The sequence below is a fragment of the Dreissena polymorpha genome, chromosome 11 (assembly GCF_020536995.1).
Source record: "Dreissena polymorpha isolate Duluth1 chromosome 11, UMN_Dpol_1.0, whole genome shotgun sequence".
NCBI classification, from domain to species: domain Eukaryota; kingdom Metazoa; phylum Mollusca; class Bivalvia; order Myida; family Dreissenidae; genus Dreissena; species Dreissena polymorpha.
Window position 1 is genome coordinate 49,011,024 of NC_068365.1, and position 21,659 is coordinate 49,032,682.

General features: G+C 33.8%; 1 protein-coding gene across 2 annotated transcripts in view; it reads right to left on the reverse strand.

Moving 5' to 3' along the window:
- Positions 1-6,499: 6,499 nt before the first annotated feature.
- The window catches only part of LOC127851827 (mannosyl-oligosaccharide 1,2-alpha-mannosidase IA-like), a 51,861-nt gene continuing 36,701 nt past the window's right edge, over positions 6,500-21,659 (reverse strand). The window contains exons 9-12 of one of the 2 annotated variants that reach the window (XR_008035980.1): positions 19,123-19,227; positions 16,547-16,719; positions 11,505-13,929; positions 6,500-11,345 (exon numbers count right to left, since the gene is read on the reverse strand). Coding sequence is in view for 1 of the 2 variants with exons in the window: in XM_052385755.1 (XP_052241715.1) it covers positions 13,648-13,929; positions 16,547-16,719; positions 19,123-19,227 (560 nt within the window). In the remaining variant the exon portion in view is untranslated. Of the gene's footprint in view, positions 13,930-16,546; positions 16,720-19,122; positions 19,228-21,659 lie in introns of both variants that reach the window. The other variant, XM_052385755.1, reaches the window with a different exon arrangement.

Below are 21,659 nucleotides of genomic sequence, written 5' to 3' on the forward strand. Positions count from 1 at the left end.
CCATTGAACGCAACCTAAAGCCACTAAGGCCTAAACGAACCATAAGGGCTAAACAATACGAGGACTATATCCATCATAACATAGTGTGTAACCTTGTGAACAATAACTCCAAGTGCTTTGAAACCATCCCAGCAAAACTATCCTCTTTAAAAAATTCATTCTTTGTTAAGACTGTAATAGATTGGAATAAACTAAGTAATAACATAGTGAACTCTTCAACGATTGACATTTTCAAAGACAGTGTATTAAAACATGCAGCAATAGTGTAACAATCGCGCACTCCAACACTTTCGAGGAAAAGCCAGAATTGGTTTCTTTGACGTGCCCATCCAGATCCAGATCCAGACGTTATCCTGAATATGCCAGACATGTGCCACATGACTTCTTAGTTTCTTCGCCGATTGTTTACATTTTTTCCCACGTTATTTAATACACAAATATCCGAGCAATGGCATATCTACTGGTAAGTAAGTTCTCTTTTATAACAAAAGACGGCATCATTCACACAATCTTGCACAGTTGCATAAGTTTTGATAAGGATTGAGAGAATATTTTGGTATTTTTAATAGCTTTCTTACCGATATTTTACCGAATTATAATGTCATAGTAAAATGACGTCACACGGCGGTACACGCATTAGATGGCGCTGTATTTTTTTTACATATAAGGACAAGCTATCACGATTTCTCAGTAAACTTATACCATTCAATTGAAATAAAATGTTACGTTGTTCTCAAATATTTTACTCGGGTGTTTTCACTTTATATATTTATATTTTTAGTTGCCCACCATCAACAAATTTCAGCTTACAATTATAGACGTCACTATCCATTTCTTGTCTGCACATGGTCTTCATCTCAAAGCCAATGTTGCGCCAAACGTCTTGAGATGGTCTGCAGTAACATCCAGAGACCCTTGGATACATGCATGTTTAGTTTTCAAAACACTAAATTACAACGTTAAAATTCAGTGCATTTCTCCGAACTTAATACTAACCCAACTGAACGCTTGTTTCACGTATTCATTTAATGCAAATGAATTTGTAAAATTTCTTCTTTTATCTTTGTTGTTTAACCCATTTATGCCTAGAGCGTCTAGAAAAAAGGCCTTGGCAAACAGCGTAGACCCAGATGAGACGCCGCATGATGCGGCGTCTCATCTGGGTCTGCGCTGTTTGCTGAAAGGAATTTCTGTAAGAAATATTCTTAATGTAGAAATAAATATACTAGACATCCCTAATTTTGGAAATAAATTGATCCAATTTAGAAGGATGGGAGAGTCCACTAGGCATAAATGGGTTAATAAATGGTATGTGTAACCAGTGTGCATTGAAGACTGTGTCCACAAGAACCTACTGCAACCGCCACATATGTCTGACCATGTAAACAACAATGCTACTGCAAGTAATGTCAGCAGCAAACACCTATGTAAAACGTGTCTGTAATTACCTGTTAACAAAAGTAATACATGTGTACATGTAGTTCTCTAAATTTACATACGGCACTTGTAAGCAATTACATTCTGAACAAGAGTATACGTATAAACATCAGTACCGTTACTGTTTAATAATATATATACTCACTGAAAATAAATTATTTCTGTAGCAGGGTACGGTTTTAGTAGAACTTTTACTGCCTTGCTATATGAGCTAGCTTTTATAGCGACGCGGTAGAGTGTCTGCCTGATTTGGAACCGGGAGGTCCCGTGTTCGATCCCCAGTGAGGATTGTCAAGTGACAGGAGTGGACCAGCGGATCATTTGAACAGATGTTCGTATTGAAAGGTACCAACAAATTAAGTGATCACATTAATACATGTACATAAATATTGCGCATTGTGCCGGCACACAATTGTCGTACGTGCTTTATTATATATTTTAATGTTCATTGAGGTTTTTCATCATTTCCATTTAATGTAATAGGTAACGGGATCTTCATTTACGTACGATAAGTTATTTAGTTCTTAGTAATTAATAGTTCCATTCATTCTTCGATTTATGGTTTTATTGTTTCTGCCGCATTTCCAATTTCTATTAGCATTAAATGCTATCGTTCTTTGATTTATGGAAATAGGCATTAAGCGCTAATATTCTTTGATCCATAATAGATGTAAATAGTAAAAGAAGTCGATAATATAAACAGCCCATTTTATTCTCTGAAAGAATATCCAGAAAATAGAGTGTTAATTTATTAAAACAAGATAAATATTTTCATGCACAAATATATTTATGATACATATATATATATATATATATATATATATATATATATATATATATATATATATATATATATATATATATATACGTACATATGTAACGATATTGATTCTTATTGTATATCAATAAATCACACAGAATATTATTCAATTTTACTAACAGTTTTCAGGCATTAACATAGTTTTATTAAATCATAAAAAAAAATATTTATTTATGAGAAAACATTATTATTAGTTTTACTAATATGATACTTTTAAAATAGCAATTATCATAAATACACAGTATATGTTTATTCGGATATTGTGCAGCCAAACATCCTTCTCAAATAATCTACATTGAATGTAACTGAAACAAATTAAAGTAGCAAACAATAATTTAAGTATGAATATATTTATTTGCAGCAAACAATAATTTAGGTTTGAAAATAAATAAGTAAAAACATCTCACCTGAAAGAATATCCAGAAAATACAGTGCTTGAATCGCGCACAGCATTCTCATTAATATTCTTTCGGTGGCTACTTTTTGAAATTGATCAGACTTTTCCAAATATGATAAGATAAGATAAGATAAGATAATCTTTTATTATAGTGACATGTGTTTACGTACAGGAGATTAACAGACATATATACAATGCATACAAGAACACCCGGCCTAATAGGCCTATAAGTCACCTTAACAACAGTGTAAAATATAACGTGATCATTATTATACAAATAGACAATGAAATATTTGAGCAACATACTTAGTTCAATGAATAAGTTAGCATCTTCTATATAATATATGTATAAGAACATAACAAGAGTTCAATGATAATATGATATGTATAATTTTATCATAAGTAAGAAGACATATGCCTGAAAAATGTGTACTTCGTAGTTGATACTTAGAAGCCCATTGACATAATTATATTATTTTAAAGTTTTAACTGACACAACATCATACAACAGATATTGTTACTTATATAAAATACTGCTTCTGATATAAAAAGCATTTACAACAAATTTCGCACACTTTCTTGGATGACATTTAACCAAGAGAACTAATTTATCTTTATTTGATTGACAGGTAGCATATTCTCACGTGGTACGTTGATTCACCTACTTTTTTATATTTGTTCAGGTCAAAACTGTTAACCATTAGTCATGGAACTTTCTGGAAGTTTCTACTGCTTACGTTTGCGTTCTTGATTTGGTAAACAATTTAGATTGGAATGTGCTACTCTTTCTCTTAGCTTACTTCAAATAGTACATCAAACTAGTTTCCAATATATAATAATTTTGTAGCTCACCTAGCACAAAAGTATACCTATGTAGTTTGTGAAACTGGGGCTTAATGCGTGATATTTGATTGCACAATTCATTAAGCATTTCTAACAATATGCAATTGTTATTTTAAACAATATACAATAGTTTTTTTAAACAATATGCAATAGTATTTTTTTTTTATTAAAATTAATTAAAACTTTATTAATTAGGATTAATTCAAATAATTAAATAAGTTAAAATGAAAATTTAGATATTACAAATATTCATAAGATTAAGATTTTAATTGGATTACACAATACAGAACTTCAGGAGGACTTCACCAAGTGACACGCATGAGGATTGAGGAACACTGTGTTTCAACAGTAAAGTACTGTGTGGTGGAAAAAAATATGTTGTTTATGGTGGTGAGTGATAGTATTTAACAATGTATAAGGGTTTTCACTAGAATTGCATTCGGTATTTCAAGAATATCAAGCATTCTTATCACCATTGAGTGTGCAATATATATGTATTGAAAACCCTTTGATTTTTTTTAAATATGTATATATAATTGCAATTGTTGTACAGTCAATGTGGGAATATTATTTATTGTAAGTGAGGTAGAAAAACAACAACAGTTTTTAATACACATTTTAACCAAGTGAATGGGTTTATGGTTATTAACGTGCATGAAATTTGTAAATATATTTAACTGTAACATTTTAACGTTCACCTTGCACTAGCATTATATGTGGACAGCCCATATCTCTTCTTACTGTTGACCAACCCCCATCCCCTCTTGAGATCTTTTATGGTTGGTGATTTATGTCGTTTCATGGACTAATTCTGGCTGGGTTTCATTGGCGCCCAACGTAAAAAAACACCATGTGTGTCAGACGTCCCACTGATGTCATGGCAATAGGAAATTCGTGGAAGAATTTCACAATTGGAGATGGTATGTATAGCAGGGTACGTCGGTATCAGGAGAACTTATACTGCCTTGCTATATGAGCTAGCTTTTATAGCGGCGGGGTGGGGTGTCTACCTGATTTGGACCCGGGAGGTCCCGTGTTCGATCCGCAGTATGGTCGGGGTTTTTTCTGGCTGGGTTACATTTCATGCTATAAATATCATCAGCTCTTATGAAGGAAAATATATTTCACTAAACAATATTCTGGCTTTAAACATACAACATTAAACTACATGTGTATGTGCGAAATAGTTGATGCTGTGTCGTCTCCTAGTACGTTATGTAGTTCAATTCATCGATTTAGTCCTGATGCATAACATGCAATTGTTAATAACAATTTTTTTATAAACACCACTTCTGTTTATGTGGATACATAGCTGAAGTAAGTGTATGCTCGGAATAACATTGGGTTGCAAAACTAGGTGATCAATTCCTTGCACTAAATAGATTTGGCGGGTGCAAACACATGGGACTATTAGATGATCCTGCTCTTATAGTGACTTAGCTGAGACTCTAAGATCATAATGATGTAACTGTTGGAGGACGGGGGGGGGGGGGGGGGGGGGGGAGTTACCGAGTACTAAATGGTTATGTCATTATAGTTACATATTCTAAGCGTCTGCTATAAGCTGTTGTGGCGGGGCTAATCAACTACTAGATGATCGTGTCCATATAGTATAATATATATCTAACTAGATGATCATATTTGTATATTGACTATAAACTAAGACGCAATAACCTGGCGATGTGGGTGTTCCCAATTATTAGATAATCATTACCATGTACTGAGGTATCCTAAGCGGGCGCAACCACATGTGATTACAAGGGTACAAAACTACATGATGATCATGTTTGTAATTTGACTTTAAATTTAGGGAGCGTTAAAAGATGACATTTAATGCATAGACTCTTCACAATCCTTATATACGAGCCTCCACCGTTTACAAACCATTTACTTTTAAAAGATGAATGTACTTGTCATTTCAGGTAAGATAGTGTTTAAAGTCGAAAATTTCATTTTAAAAGACACACAACACGTGAAAAATTAAAGAATAGTTTTATTCAGTCATTTATGACAATGTCTTCATGAATAATTACACGGTTATAATAATTAAACCATACAGTGTCATGCAGTTTATACAAACGTTTGTGGATTTTTGTTAGGAAACAAATTAAAATGATTGTATATGATCGAACAATGGCAACAGACCTTCCTAAACAAAAACGTTATTATACATCAAAACGCATTATCACAGATAAATAAATGAAACAATATACTAACATCTGCACACATTTGTGAAAATATTGATAGTCATTTTAAACCTGAATACATAACCAAAAACGAATATCTAATAAAAAGTTGTCTGTTTTTAAGGCTATGAATACCGTTTATACATATGCAAATATGTTCTATTTTGCAGAATGTATCAGTTACTGCTAGTAAAGGAAATTTAACAGACTATTAAAACCAATAAACAGAATTAAGGTTTCAATAAAATATATGCAAACATTGAAACATTATCTGCATCCAAGTGTTGGCGTTTGGTGCTGTAAACATTTTAAATGATACAATAACTAGTCTCAAAGACAGTGTTTGTCAAAAACATTTGAGTTTACCATTATATGTTTTATCTATGGGTTTTTGCATTGTATTTTACAACATGCATTTTATGGCAACATTGACTGACACGCTGACGTTGCAACGTTCAAACTATGTGCATCAGTGTAGGTACACATAAATAAATATGCACTTCACTTGCCACATATTGTATGTAATGAATAATGTAAACATTTAAAAACGAATTATTAAACATAGAACATAACAAGAGCTGTCAGAGGACAGCGCGCTCGACTATTCAAGTGCTTGACAGTATAACGTAAGCAATCATCGGGAAATTGTTCATATTCAATAATTTATTAGACAATCTTTCAAAAATAAAAAAAGGAAAAAAAAAAAATTAGGGGGGGGGAGGTGAGAGGGGGGGTATAATGTGGGGTGTGGTAATTAAGTAGATGATGTTTAAAAAAAAAATTGGGGGGGTGGTAGGGGGTGAGAGGGGGGTATAATGTGGGGTGAGGTAATTTATAAGATGATGTTAAAAAAAATTGGGGGGGGGGGGGATTAGGGGAGGGAAGAGATTCTGGGTAGGGGCGTGGGGTATTGTTTGGGTGGAATCCATTGTGGTATTCAGGTTAGTGTTGTTTTGTCAAAGTAATAATAAAATGTGATCATAAATAAAGAAGTTATGGCAATTTAAGCAAAATGTTCAATTATCTAAGTGTAAAAGGAGCCATAATTATGTCAAAATGCTTGATACAGTGGTCTGCTCTTGTTTATAGGTTGGGGTCATGTTGGTAAACAAGTATGCAACATATAAAAGCAATATGTCAAGGATATAGGAAATATTTGGGGTAGTACGCAAACTTTAACATAGATTTATCAATAATATGCATATTCTAAGTATAAAAGGGGCAATAATTATGACAAAATGCTTGATAGAGTTGTCTGTTCTTGTTTATAGGTTGGGATGATGTTGGTAAACAAGTTTGCAAAATATGAAAGCAATATGTCAAGGGAAAATGAAAATAAATAAGGTAGTACGAAAACTTAAACATTTGCTGCATATTCTAAGTGGACAAGGGGCCATAATTATGACAAAATGCTTGATAGAGTTGTCTGCTCTTGTTTATAGGTTGGGGTCATGTTGGTTAACAAGTATACAAAATATGAAAGCAATATGTCAAGGGACAATGAAAATAATTGGGGTAGTACGAAAACTTTAACATTTGCACGCTAACAGCACGGAACGGAACGCCGACGCCGGGGTGAGTAGGATAGCTCCACTATATATATTTCATATATAATAGTCAAGCTAAAAATACAATATTTACACATATTGTAATAACTATGTGTTTCTGGTGAAACATTACAAAATCATTCAATATATGATCACCTTTACCTTTATTCTACTAAATTTCTAAATAATATTATAAAGAAAATAATTGACATGTTCGTTGTTGATACCAAAATGTATACATATTTAAATGCGATTTTTGCATGTACTAATTTTTAATCCCAATAAAACATATATCTGTATTTAAATTATTAACTGTATAATTAGCAAAGTATTGAATCGAACGGATTCTTCCTACCACATGCCTGACTGGTGATTGTTTAGGTGGAATTATATACATAATACTAACGGTAATTTCTCTGACAATCAGATTAATTGCTTCAATATTTAAGACTTGTTCAACTACATGTATATATTTGTCATATTCAAACAAAAACAAATTCTCTACATGTTTTATTCAAAATAATATTAAAATTGTGTCTTTATTTAAATCAGAATTTCTATCATGGCTATTTTTCTGGAGTTTGATTATTCCAATATTTATGTTTAGTATTTTGGGAACATAATGTTGTTGCATAATAACTACCTCAATATATATTGTGTCCATGTTTACTCATACTCTAATTAATACACTTACATACACACATATGTCTGACCAAAAACAGAAACAACACAAACACGCTATCAAACATTTCACACTTGTTACTTACAAATTTATAAGTATCAACAGCTCTGTTCGCCACTACACATGATTACAATCTGGTAATTTATGACAAATAAACTAGACAAGACACCTGGAAACACGTGCAACTAACAAACTGTTTTCATTAAAAGGCTTAATATAAAAAAGATCAGAGAGCATGATTATTTTACAATATTTATAGATTTAATAAAATACAAACTTCTTTAACAACAACAATTTTATAATTTCTTAAGGAAGAGTTATCTTTCTTTACATTTTATGATCAGTCAGGGATAAGGGAATAAACTTACAATTAATGTGAAATAAATGTACAAAAAAATCAGTTACCAGGTAACTCAGTTAATGTTGCAAATAAAATATATATATAGGATCTGGCACGAGTTGTCATGTCATACCATATTTTATTAAACGAGTTCAGGAATTTTGTTAGTAAGCAAGCCTTTGGCGAGCTTACTAATGAATTTCCTGGACGAGTTTAAAAAAACATGGTATGAAATGACAACGAGTGTCAGATCTTTTTATCACATGCTTTTAAATGAGCAAATTAAATAAATATTCACGCAAAAATAATGAGTAAATTTCAAATGTTGATTACATTTCGTGATGCCATTTGACGTTGCAACGTCATTTCAGAAAAATAATTAAATGCAATTAGTTAATCGAACGAAAATAAGCCAATGAAAACGCTTAAAAAGTATATTACACATGTGTAAGATAAAAATATTCGTAACAGTTATATTACATAGGAAACAGGGTATGGCATGTGATAAAATGACATACACAATAATAATAATTACACACACAAACACACGCACATTTTAACCAGGTACTAAAGTGCAACCACCATATTATTCACAACATACTTTTCAACAGGCACTTTACGTGTTCACATGTTATGCCCCATTTTCCCGCTGCGATGCTTATATTTAAAGTTAACCTTATTTACTGAACTGATAATAATGTAGCCCATAATTTGTGAGCAGTATTGTAAAGACTAGATTTACTAATCAACATCAACACTTTTAAGCTTAAAACTAAAAGCAACAATTTCAAGGGAATTATATTGCCCTTAATTATTTTATGTATATCTGTCATTTGTGTATGCCAAAAAGTGTAAACACAAAACAATTTTTAAATTAATTTGGGAAAGTTGCTGTGAAGCCAGATTATAAAATAAAAGAATTTCCAAAAATTTACAGAAATAAAAGATTGTCAATGCATAAACTATAGTTTCTACCTAATGAAAACAGGTATATAAACTAAATTGTCAATGCATAAAATTCTACTTACTGCAAACTGGTTAAGAAACTACATATTTGCTTCAAATAAAAATGCACAGCAAATAAGCAAATAATAATATGAAACTGTACAGCCAATTGGAAATTAACTTAGACAACAACAACAATACATTTTCTGAACAGGAAATCATTTAAGAGTTTATGAAAAACTTACAAAAGACAAAGTGATGTTAATTAAAACAACATGGGCCAGTATTACCAACCAATTTTAACACTTAAGAATAAACAAGCAAATTCGTTGAATTGATATCCCCCGCCAAACTAGAGCTTTGTCACAGATGTAAGCATTTTTTCAAGATACAAAGGGCCATAACTCCGTTATTAACGGATGGTGTACAATGCCATATGGGGTGCATCATCGTCATATCCATATAAATACTCATATCAAGTTTCAATGAAATCGGCCAAAAGCACTTCCAAGATATGGCTCCGGACACAAAAGTGCCGGACAGATGGAAGGACAACGCCTTTGGCCGGGGATAAAAATAGACTTAATCGTTACCCTCTCAGAAGCGAAGTGAAAATGGCTATGTGCAAACGGCATAAAACCAGAACTGCCTGCGAGTAACTCGCAGTCTGTTAAGGTTTTATGCTATTTGTTGCTCATCAGTATCTAAGGGTTGGAAATGAAACTTTAAAAACTTGAATCTTGTAAGAAAGGTATTTAATTGAATTTAAATTTCTAAGGGACTACAAGAGCGTCAAAATACGTAACTAAGTGGTAAAGGGTGAAACCAAATATAGCACTGTTAGAGTTTTAACATGTAAACGCAAATAGTTGCATTTCTTTGATTAGCAAACGTTTCTCAATAAAGCATGTTGTAATTACGGATGTTGAATGCAATGCTAGATGTAACTTTTTAGTAGTGATAGTACATTACAGTTTAAACAATATTCTTTCTTTTAGTTTTCAGTCTACGAATTGGTTGGTAAATACATACCTGGACAATGGTTAACGTTACACTTTGATTTTAAATGGAAGAAAGTCAATTAAAAAGGATGTCTCCTTTCAATAAATTAAGTCCCATTCACCGGGTTATTTTGAAATCAATAGATCGTATATAAACATTTCAGATAGCCTTTCACAAAAGTAAATCATTCTCCTAAACATTAATAAACTATTTTGAAAGCATTGGCTTCAATGATACAGTACTATGACAACAAAGAATAATGAATAAATATCAGATATACATGTAATTCAGAAAACATAAATTTCAAACTCAAACACACAAAAATACTGAATGCATAATTGCATACATATCATTAAACAAACAGTAAGCTTAAGCTAAAAATGAAGTAGGGATGAAATATTTAACAAATTTAAGTTGTATGCTTAAATACACAAGTAATGGATTATTTATGTCATCGTGTATGTGTGTTTAGATGTTGAGGCTGAACAAATCTGATGTTTCATATAACATAAGGTTTGCATAGTATTGCAAACACCCTTTTAAAGCTTCACATACAAAAGGAGGTGTATTTACTTAACTGGTCACTAAAAGGGTGAATTCTAGAGTAATGCCTTTTTAAACAGCTTTAAAGGGTTCTAATTCAGAATAAGACGAACTATAGAATGCCTGAAGAAGTTATGACTTTAAATTTTGCAAATTCATAAACTGTGTTTTCCTTGGATCTTCCAGTCAGTAAAAGGGAGCCAGCTGTTAGAATATGAAAGGCATTGCATTAATTTTCTAAAATAAACTTAATTATAAGATTTAAATCTCCTTACAATTGATTTAAGTTAACAAAGCCGCTTGTTCTATATTGGTTTCCTTTTAGAAAATTAATTGAATATAACCCCAATAATTAACGGTCATTTAAATCTTGAAGATATGTTTCAAAAATGTGTATTACTTTTGAAAACTACCCATACATGTAATATTAATTGATTCGTTTCTGAATGGCTGACAGCTGTTTTTCTGCTGATTATTGATACAACAGGCACATTATTTTTTAAATGTCCATATCAGATTTAATATAAAGCTAAATTAACAAGAGATGTGTTTGTCTGAAACACAATGCCCCCTATTGTGCCGCTTTGAAGCCATTAATTTGACCTTTGACATTGAAGGATGACCTTGACCTTTCACCACTCAAAATTTGCAGCTCCATGAGATACAGATGCATGCCAAATATCGAGTTGCTATCTTCAATATTGCAAAAGTTATGACGAGGGTTAAAGTTTTGGTTAAAGTTTTTGACTTTGTTTTTTTGACCTTTGACCTTGAAGGATGACCTTCACCTTTCACCACTCAAAATGTGCAGCTCCATGAGATACACATGCATGCCAAATATCGAGTTGCTATCTTCAACATTGCAAAAGGTTAAAGTTTTGGGACACACACACACACACACACATACAATGACAGACAGGCCAAAAACAATATACCCCCGATCTTTCGATCCGGGGGCATAACAATACTTAAAATAATTTGAGAACTGCTTTATTGCAAATCACAGCTTAAAGTTGATTACTGATACATACTACCTTTGAGAAAACACACACAATATAACATGAACAAGAGCTGTCACCATAGGATGACATATATGCCCCCTATAAACGCTTTGATAGAAGTTATGAGCATTTTTCGAAACCTAAATCCTTGAAATGCACTAAGTGACCCCGTGACCTAGTTTTTGACCCGGCATGACCCATATTTAAATTTGAACTAGATATTGTCTAGATACAACTTCTGACCAAGTTTAGTAAAGATCGGATGAAAACTATTACAATTAGAGAGCGGATACGAAAAGTGTGACAGACTGACGGACAGTGTGAAAACTATATACCCCCTTTTCTTTGAAAGGGGGCATAAAAAGCATACATAAGCATTCACAAAGTGATATGGTATTTAGGACATCAATTATGTAATTTGCAAGCAATAAATAATTAAAACAAAATAGCACATGTCAAGTTTTCTTATTTTATATTAACATATTCTGTTTTTAAATGTTTACACATATATAATGAAGGTTGATAATTGATGTTTGTGTACGGACACATAACATTATTCTTGATTTTGTTGTTGGAAAATTCACAGCTTCATTGAATTATTCTTGGTAAATCAGGTAAACCTCTCTAGTTTTCCTACGCAAGCTTATTATATCTAACCCCCCTTTCTTGCAGAGCTGCGACTTTACGACGATCGACCCGATCAAGCCACGATCTGAAAAAGGTCAATCGGAGTCTAAATCGAACAATTTGGCAAATTATGGTCTTCATTTCGCCTCTTTTTCTTTTTCTTCTTGTTGGCCACGATCCCGCTACGCTTGTTTTGAGCATGTTCAAAATAAGCGTGGCCAGAGCGTAGAGCTCTCTGATCCTGAAGACTCTACCGCAATCATATCGCACTTATGAAGACGCCTCTAGGTTTCTCCTGCGATATGTTACGATCTGCCACGTTTTCGGCCACGCTTTGATCGTATAAGCAGCATCTTTGTGTGAATGGGGGGTAAGCTTTTTTCCATTACTTAGTTCACATACGTATGCCAGTGATTGACAACTCCCTTACTTCAATAAGAGGTAGGTGAAGACAAGATTTAGAAGTAATGTCATAATCAATGCCCTGTCAAGTTCTGAAGTGGGCTGGGATTCAGACTCATGATACCCCAATAACCAGTCCATCACTCAACCAACTGAGCTACTTGGGCCCAGCTTTCATAACCTATGATCCAACAAGTTCTGTAGTGGGCTGGGATTCAGACTCATGATACCCCAATTACCAGTCCATCACTCTACCAACTGAGCTACTTGGGCCCAGCGTAAGACAGTGGTGCTTATGTATGTTTAACATGGATACCAACATTTTCATAAAAACTATCTTATGATTAAAAAGAAAAAGTAGTAACATTCAAACATTTTGAAAATCAATTTCGCTCACATTTGGTCATTATGACACGTGGCACTATTCTGAAAATTTATTATAATTTTTTGTGCAGAGAAATATTCAAAAAAATCCACTAAAATGAAAAATACCCCAAACCATATGCAATGCCATACCACAGTTAATATGAATATGGGATTAACCGTGTGTGCTATGCCAAATATGAACAACTCAAATCTATATGTATTTAGAAGAAGTTAATTTCTTCAAGACTTTCCATGGCTTGTATGAGAGTTCTGTAATGGATAAATATTTATGAAACTGGTTTATAATGGTTTGTGCTCACACTGCTTTTAAAAACTCTGTTATGTTATGACTTCAACATAAAATAGATGGACAAAAAGAAAGACATATGATTTTGCCTCTTGTTGCAAAATTCTTAAACAAAATAAAATGAAATAAAGCTCCGCACTTAAAACAAAAGATTGTTGTTCTCACAATAAATTCAAACACCTCTACTTAATGAACTAATTTATCAACTAGCTTGTACCGCTACTGGTACGGGAGCAGATACTGGCACTGTCACAGGCACACCATTAGACTTGAAAACATAATTGATGGGAAATGGATGAGCCTCCGTGTTGAACACCCACTTGTCTAGCGGGAGCAAGCTGTCATCGGAAAATATCAGGTATAAGTATTTCAGTGTTTCAGCTAGGAAGAAACTTTGCTGTACGTCATCTTGTTGTGGATTTTCCTGATATACGTCCCTGATGCCTGTGTAGCCCCCATCTGTACGACAATGCTTCTCTAGAGCCTAGAAAAACAATACAAAATAATTGAGAAACACTCCGGAAAAACTGGCATAAATACATGTGTTGTTTCCCAAGAATAGGCAGTGCTTTTAGAAAAAAAATGTTTTGAACAAAATATCCCATAAAAGCTGAAACTGTGTTCCTTGATTATCATGTGCAGATTGCAAATTGATTGTGAGTTGCTTTTTTCAAGGGAGTTTAATTTGGTAGACATGTTTTGGTATTTTCAACAAGAAGTCATAATCAATGCCTTAATAAATGTTTTGTTACAAAAATAAGTATAATATACAATGAGTTTTCAGACATTTAACAAATGCCTGTTTTAAGAGAAAACCATTTAAACCTATAATTGAAAATTGTCCATGAAAGAATGATTTTCTTTTCTTAAACTACCCATGACAATGTCTTTTGACTTTTTTTGAAAAAAAAATATTTCCAAATCTTCAAGATGAACAGAGAATGAGATAGTATACATTCGTGGATGTATACATTTGCAGTCCATACAGGCTAAACAAGGACCACACTTTCTGCTTTTATGGTATTTTAAGTTTAAAGGAAGTTTCTTCTTTGCCAAATTTAAGTTTAGACATAAAGTGCAGTCCCTGATTAGCCTGTGCAGACTGCAAACACTATTCTGAGATGACACTTTAGGCACATGCATTTAGCCCCATTTTAACACTATTCTGAGATGACACTTTACACTCATGCATTTAGCCCCATTTTAACACTATTCTGAGATGACACTTTACGCACATGCATTTAGCCCCATTTTAACACTATTCTGAGATGACACTTTAGGCACATGCATTTAGCCCCATTTTAACACTATTCTGAGATGACACTTTACGCACATGCATTTAGCCCCATTTTAACACTATTCTGAGATGACACTTTAGGCACATGCATTTAGCCCCATTTTAACACTATTCTGAGATGACACTTTAGGCACATGCATTTAGCCCCATTTTAACACTATTCTGAGATGACACTTTACGCACATGCATTTAGCCCCATTTTAACACTATTCTGAGATGACACTTTAGGCACATGCATTTAGCCCCATTTTCCTGCAGCAAGGCTCATATACATATATGAATGACTGGCTAAGCATTACGAAAAATTATCCGATATTTAAAACATACACACAATATGTGTGTGAAAACTGCTACCATGACAAAAAATTCAAGCCATCCACTAATGTTAATCTTAATTTAACCAAAATGTCAGATTTCTTGATTTCAAATCCTATATTATATCTGGGATTTCAATGTATAACAATTATTTAAATGTAATATATGACTTCATACTAATGAAAACTTTAAATAATTTTTATTTTGCACACATAAATTTTTGTTTATATCGATTTTAGACAAATACACAAATTTCAGTTTTTAACAAATATTTATGTCCAAATTGTAAAAACTCCGATGTAATCCCTCCAATACATACATCATATTGTTTTTCATTTAAAGGGAATCTCTTTATAAGCAAAGATCTAGTATGCACGTAAAGTGTCCTCCCTGCTTAGCCTTCTCCTGCACATATCGTTTATTTTATTTTTTTGTTCAAAATAAGTGTCTTCTTAATGAAAATTCCTGTTAAGCCAGAAAGTACACACTCTAAATAGCCTTTGCAGACTGCAAACGCTAGTCGGTGAAAACACTTTACGCACATTCATTAAGCACAGTTTTCACAAAGCCAGTATAAATTTCTGGATGAACGGCTGTAAACTATCAGCATCATGAAGGCTCATCACACTTTCAAATCAAACAGACAATATGTGTTTGAAACCTGTGCTCAAAACAAGAACTTCTTACCATCCACACATGTTATTCTCACGAAATTTACCATAATGGCAGATTATTTGTATTCAAATCCATTTGTATAACTCAGTGTTCAATGTTTTCCAAGTATTAAAATATATATGACACTTACGAATACTGAGCAACTTATAATGCTTGACAAACATTAATATTTGCTTATCTTGTTATTACACTGAAAAATGAATAATATAAGTTAAACAAGATATGTGTTTGTCAGAAACACTATGTCCACTATTGCGCCGATTTGATTTATTTCATTTTATCATTTGGCAGGTTCAGATAATTATCTCCCTTTAAAGCTTATTACTTCACTTTGATTTGTTTGTTTTTTTACCTTTGACCTTGAAGGATGACCTTGACCTATCACCACTCAATATGTGCAGTTCCATGAGATACACATGCATGCCAAATATGAAGTTGCTATCTTGAATATTGCAAAAGTTATGGCAAAATGTTAAAGTTGGAGCAAACAAACACACAAACCAACCAACTAACAGACAGGGCAAAAACAATATGTCCCCCATTATAGTGGTGGGGGACATAAAAACAAACAAATATGTTTTACAATTTTTTAAAGACTGGTTTACAGTAGGCATAAGAGACATCAATATTCAAAGTAATCCACGCATACACTAAACACATACCTGCACGGCCTCGCTTCATTTTAATGAAGTCTCTTCTAAGCAAAAATCCATTATAGACGGAAAGTGTCATCCCTGATTAGCCTGTGCAGACTGCACAAGCTAATCTGGGACAATTTACGCACATGCATAAACTTCCATTTTACAGCAAATACCTGCACTGCCTCCCAGGCCCAGTCCCTATACTTTTGCTCCCTGGTAAACCGCCACATGTAGAAGTGGGTCTCCAGCACCTCTGGGCGCAGGATGTAGTACTTCTCATTCTGTCGCACCGCCTTCGCCTCTGAGGCGTCATCAAACCGGAAAGCCTCGGGGCCTAGCTTGGTGGCTAAACAAAATAAAATGTTTTATGAATATTAAGGGTGTATGTGTGTAAAATGCCTCCCAGTCTGCACAGGCTCATCAGGGACAACACTTTCCGCGTTTATAGTTTGTTTGCCTTAAAAGGAAAACCTTTCTTCTGGGTTCAGCTTTTAATGGATCAATCATAGGCATTTTGGTAAAGCAATCCTGTACTTCAAAAAGAGAAGTTCATCTTAATCATTCCATTTGTCATGACTGTTATTATTTTTTTATTATGTATTTTAATAATATAAATTTAAGCAATACAACATGTCATTACTTGATCAATCGGTAGTATAAAGCCTGATACAAACAAAACTAGAGCTTTGTCACAGACGTGACCAATACCCCCACATGCCGCATTGACACAGAATATTTTGCATGTTGTCTTCACAAAAAACAGCGGACACCATGCTCAATATTTAAAACGCACTAAGTGACCCCGTGACCTGGTTTTTTACCCTGCATGGCCCATGTTCGAACTTGACCTACACATCATATAGATACAACTTCTGACAAAGTGTGGTGAAGATCGGATGAAAACTACTTGAACAAGACTAGTGCCAAGCAATATATGTCCCCTACCGGCTCCACCATTGTCAGAAATTCCACCATTTTCGGATTAAAAAAAATATATTTGTTGCCATAGCAACCAGAATTTTTGACGTAGGAACAAAATGAAATGACGTGCATAATGTTCATATTGCCATCTATCCATGTTTCAAGTTTCATGAAGTAATATGAAGAACTTATAAAGTTATCGCAGGATCCAGAAAAGTGTAACAGACAGACAGACTCACAGACAGACAGATAGACAGACACACAGAGCGCAAACCATAAGTCCCCTCCGGTGAAACCGGTAGGGGACAATTACAGAGCAGACACCATGATGAATGTGTAAACCATACTAAGTGACCCAGTGACCTAGTTTTTGACCCAGCATGACCCATATTCTAACTTGACCTAGACATCATCTAGATACAACTTTTAACCAAGTTTGGTGAAGATCGGATGAAAACTACTTGAATTAGAGAGCGGACAACATGCTCAATGTTTAAAACGCACTTAGTCACCCCGTGACCTAGTTTTTCACCTGCCATGACCCATGTTCGAACTTGGCCTAGACATCATCTAGATACAACTTCTGACCCAGTTTGGTGAAGCTCTGATGAAAACTACTTGAATTAGAGAGGGGACAACATGCTATATGTTTAAAACGCACAAAGTGACCCCGTGACCTAGTTTTTGACCCGGCAAGGCCCATGTTCGAACTTGGCCTAGACATCATGTTCATACATCTTCTGACCAAGTTTGGTGAAGATCAGATGAAAACTACTTGAATAAGAGAGCGGACACAGACCGACCGACTGACAGACAGACAAGCTCACTCCTATATACCCCCGGTGGGGCATAAGCAGGGGTGTCAATTGTCCCAAATTTGAAATCCGGAAAATTAAGCTGTAGGATAAAGGGTAGAGAGGGCCCAACCCCCCGGGCCCTAGCTTATTGTTCTTTTTTTATAGTCTTTCTAGGTGCATTTTCTGGTGAGTACAATGCGAAATATTATAAACCAAACCATCCGTAACACCGCAGGTGTATTTGTCATTCTAAACAAATGATATTAAGAACTTCAAAATTAAATTAAAATCGACAATCCAGCGTATCCGAAAACGATGTCCGAAAACATGTCGCGATACATCATTTCCAAATGAAATAAAATATACATATCGTTTGACTGCAGAAAAAGAAAACCAGTCACCAGTAACCTAGCAAATACGCAGTCAATATATAATTTGATTAACATATTGTTTTAAAATATGATATTGCAGTGCTTTACTTTGCCAGTTACTGCTCATGTCAGTGCAAGCCGCTTACCAATCAGAAATCAATAAATAAAATCAGTACCAAGCGCAAATGTCCGGAATGCCGATGATGCTATAACAATATTCGTTCTGAAATGATCCCGCACTAAAAGAATTTTGTCCCTACCCCCACCCGCCTTAAACAAACACATCGGATTTACATTCACCTCAAAATCAACCCTGGACGGCTCAAATCCGGATTTCCGGAATAATCCGGAAAATTGACACCCCTGGGCATAAGTCATCCTATGGCCCCTAAACTTCGTTTAGTGAGGGTGTAATAAAATTCAATTATTTAACCAGTAAATGTGGGTGTTAAATAATCTTCAAAATAATCTACCATTTATTGTAAATAGAGGCTATCATATTCCTCTTCAAAAACAAGCTTCATAGTGTTGTTTTTAAAATCATAGGACTACCTGTGTCAACTCAACTACATGTATAATTTGAGTTCTCCAATCGCTTTTTCCGACAGTGCTAAAATCCTTAAACCCTTTATTAAATTACTTTAACTGTGATCGCCATACCTGATCTGTCGTAGGACTCGTGACATGTGTGCGCGATGTCCGCTCCCAGTTGGACGTACTTCTGTGGATTTGAGGAGCCCTGAGAACCCAGCGCAAACATGCCGCCTGAAGGATGGAACAGAAATACATGGCTAGAAACTCAGATTATAGGTCTACAATGGTCATTAAATGATAAAATAGATCAAGACACAAGCTGTGACCATAGGATGACTTATGCCCCCTATAAACGCTTGATAGAAGTTATGAGCTTTTTTCGAAACCTAAACGCAGATTTTGAAACCTAAACACGGACCCTAAGTTCAAGGTCAAGGTCACAGGGGTCAAAATTTGTGTACGTATGGAAAGGCCTTGTCCATATACACATGCATACCAAATATGAAGGTTATATCTCAAGGGACATAGAAGTTATGAGCATTTTTCGAAATCTAAACACAGATTTCGAAACCTAAACGCGGACCCTAAGTTCAATGTCAAGGTCACAGGGGTCAAAATTTGTGTGCGTATGGAAAGGCCTTGTCCATATACACATGCATACCAAATATGAAGGTTGCATCTCAAGGGACGTAAAAGTTATGAGCATTTTTCGAAACCTAAACGCAAAGTGTGACGGAAAGACGGACAGACAGACGGACAGACAGTCTGATCACTATATGCGCTCCTACCGGGGGCATAAAAAGGCTGTTATATATACATATAATTTATAGACTCTTTTATATTGATATTACAAGAATGTAGATTAAGAATAATGGTAAGCTCTATGATATGGTACAGTGCTCTAGTTAATTTCAATTTACATAAGTAACTTTTCTTTTTAAACATTTTATCATTTACCTGAAAGTCATTTCATTTACAAATTCAAAAGTTTAACCCATTAAGAATAATAAACTTATTTGTAGAAAATCAATATTTATCAAATACAATGTTGGGTTTAAGTCCTTTCTGATAGGGAATAAACGAGAAATAGAAATATTCTCTGAGAAATATTTCTAAATTTGTATATTTTTTTTAATTGTGTTAGACAAATTTAACAAACATTTACTGAACGTATCATTTATACTCAAAATCAACAAATATTTTGCAAAACAGTTCGAAAAAATAAAATAAAAATAAAAAATCAATTTTCCTTATACCAGGTATCAATAACCAAAATTTCAATCCTAGATGTGGTATGGTAACATATATGTTACGAGATACAAAATGCTCGTTTTTATTTTTTGTTAATTTCCTGAAATGATATCTATTTATACAACACACAAACACTAACATGGCACATGAACATATGTTGAATATATTGTCCCATAAAAAACAAAAAAGAGCATTTTATATCTTGTTAAATCTATCTTACCAGACCACATCTAGCGTTGAAATTTTGGCTTTTGCTAAAATAACAGTGATTTTTTATGTGTTAACTTCATTTTATATACGAAATATGTTTTGATTTTGAGTGTGTATTGGATTTAAAAAGACAAGTATCTTTTTAAACAAGATTTGTCCAAAGACAGAGCAAGCGATTATATGTTGCCTTCAATACTAAAACGTACATTTTCTGTAAGACACCTAATATGAAGACTACAAATACATAGTTTAAGTTGAATATCTGTTGTAGTTATAAAGTATATGTGCATGTAACTTAAAGAGAAAATAGAATAAATTTAAACAAGAAATGTGACCATGCAAAGAAATAAAAAATTCAAGTTTCCACCAACAAATTTAGCTGAATTTATTTAATTTTGCAAGCAAGGTTTGCCTAAAAGCTACCCACACATGGAAATATGTACATTCATGTAGACTCAAGTTATAAATTGAAAACAATTGTTCTATTTTTAGAAAGAGAGACCTTGACCAACCTAGGTGTGTGTGAAAACTTCATACAAACTATAATTACAGCACAAAACCTCCATTCAAACTCGAGTCATAAAGTTAAAACCGTTTTTATATTTTTGGTAAAATGACCTTTATCCCGCTTGGTCTGCATCTTAGCTGTTTACAAACAACATTAAATAAATATCTCATTCCAAAATCAAGTTATTAAGTGGAAACGAACAGTAACCTTGAAACCACTAACTTCCTAACAATCCTAACTTAAAATATCAAAACAAACATCATAAAATATATTTATAGCAACAGTGATCTTGACCTAGACTCAACTGGCCCGAAAATGCACCTCCACACTAGGTCTACATGACAGCTCGAGATAGTTGCTGCACAAAATGGTTCTCATGAATGAACAAGAACGGTAACTGTTGTGCCTGAAATACCCCCACATGCCCCTTTGTCTAAGGGTATTGGCAAGTCAGTTATGTGAACTGATTTCTCAACAATCCAAGCTTCTTACATATGAACTTTTATTTTGATTCCTCATATTATAGTGAAGATATGCTCTTGATAACATTTCATCATGATTATTCACAATGGTATTAACTGTGAAGTTATCTAAATATGTATGTATGTTTTTATTTCAGCATATGTAGTAAATATAGACATACAGAGTTCTTGCAAGCAAAGGTTAGCCTGTATAATTTTTAAGAACACAAAGG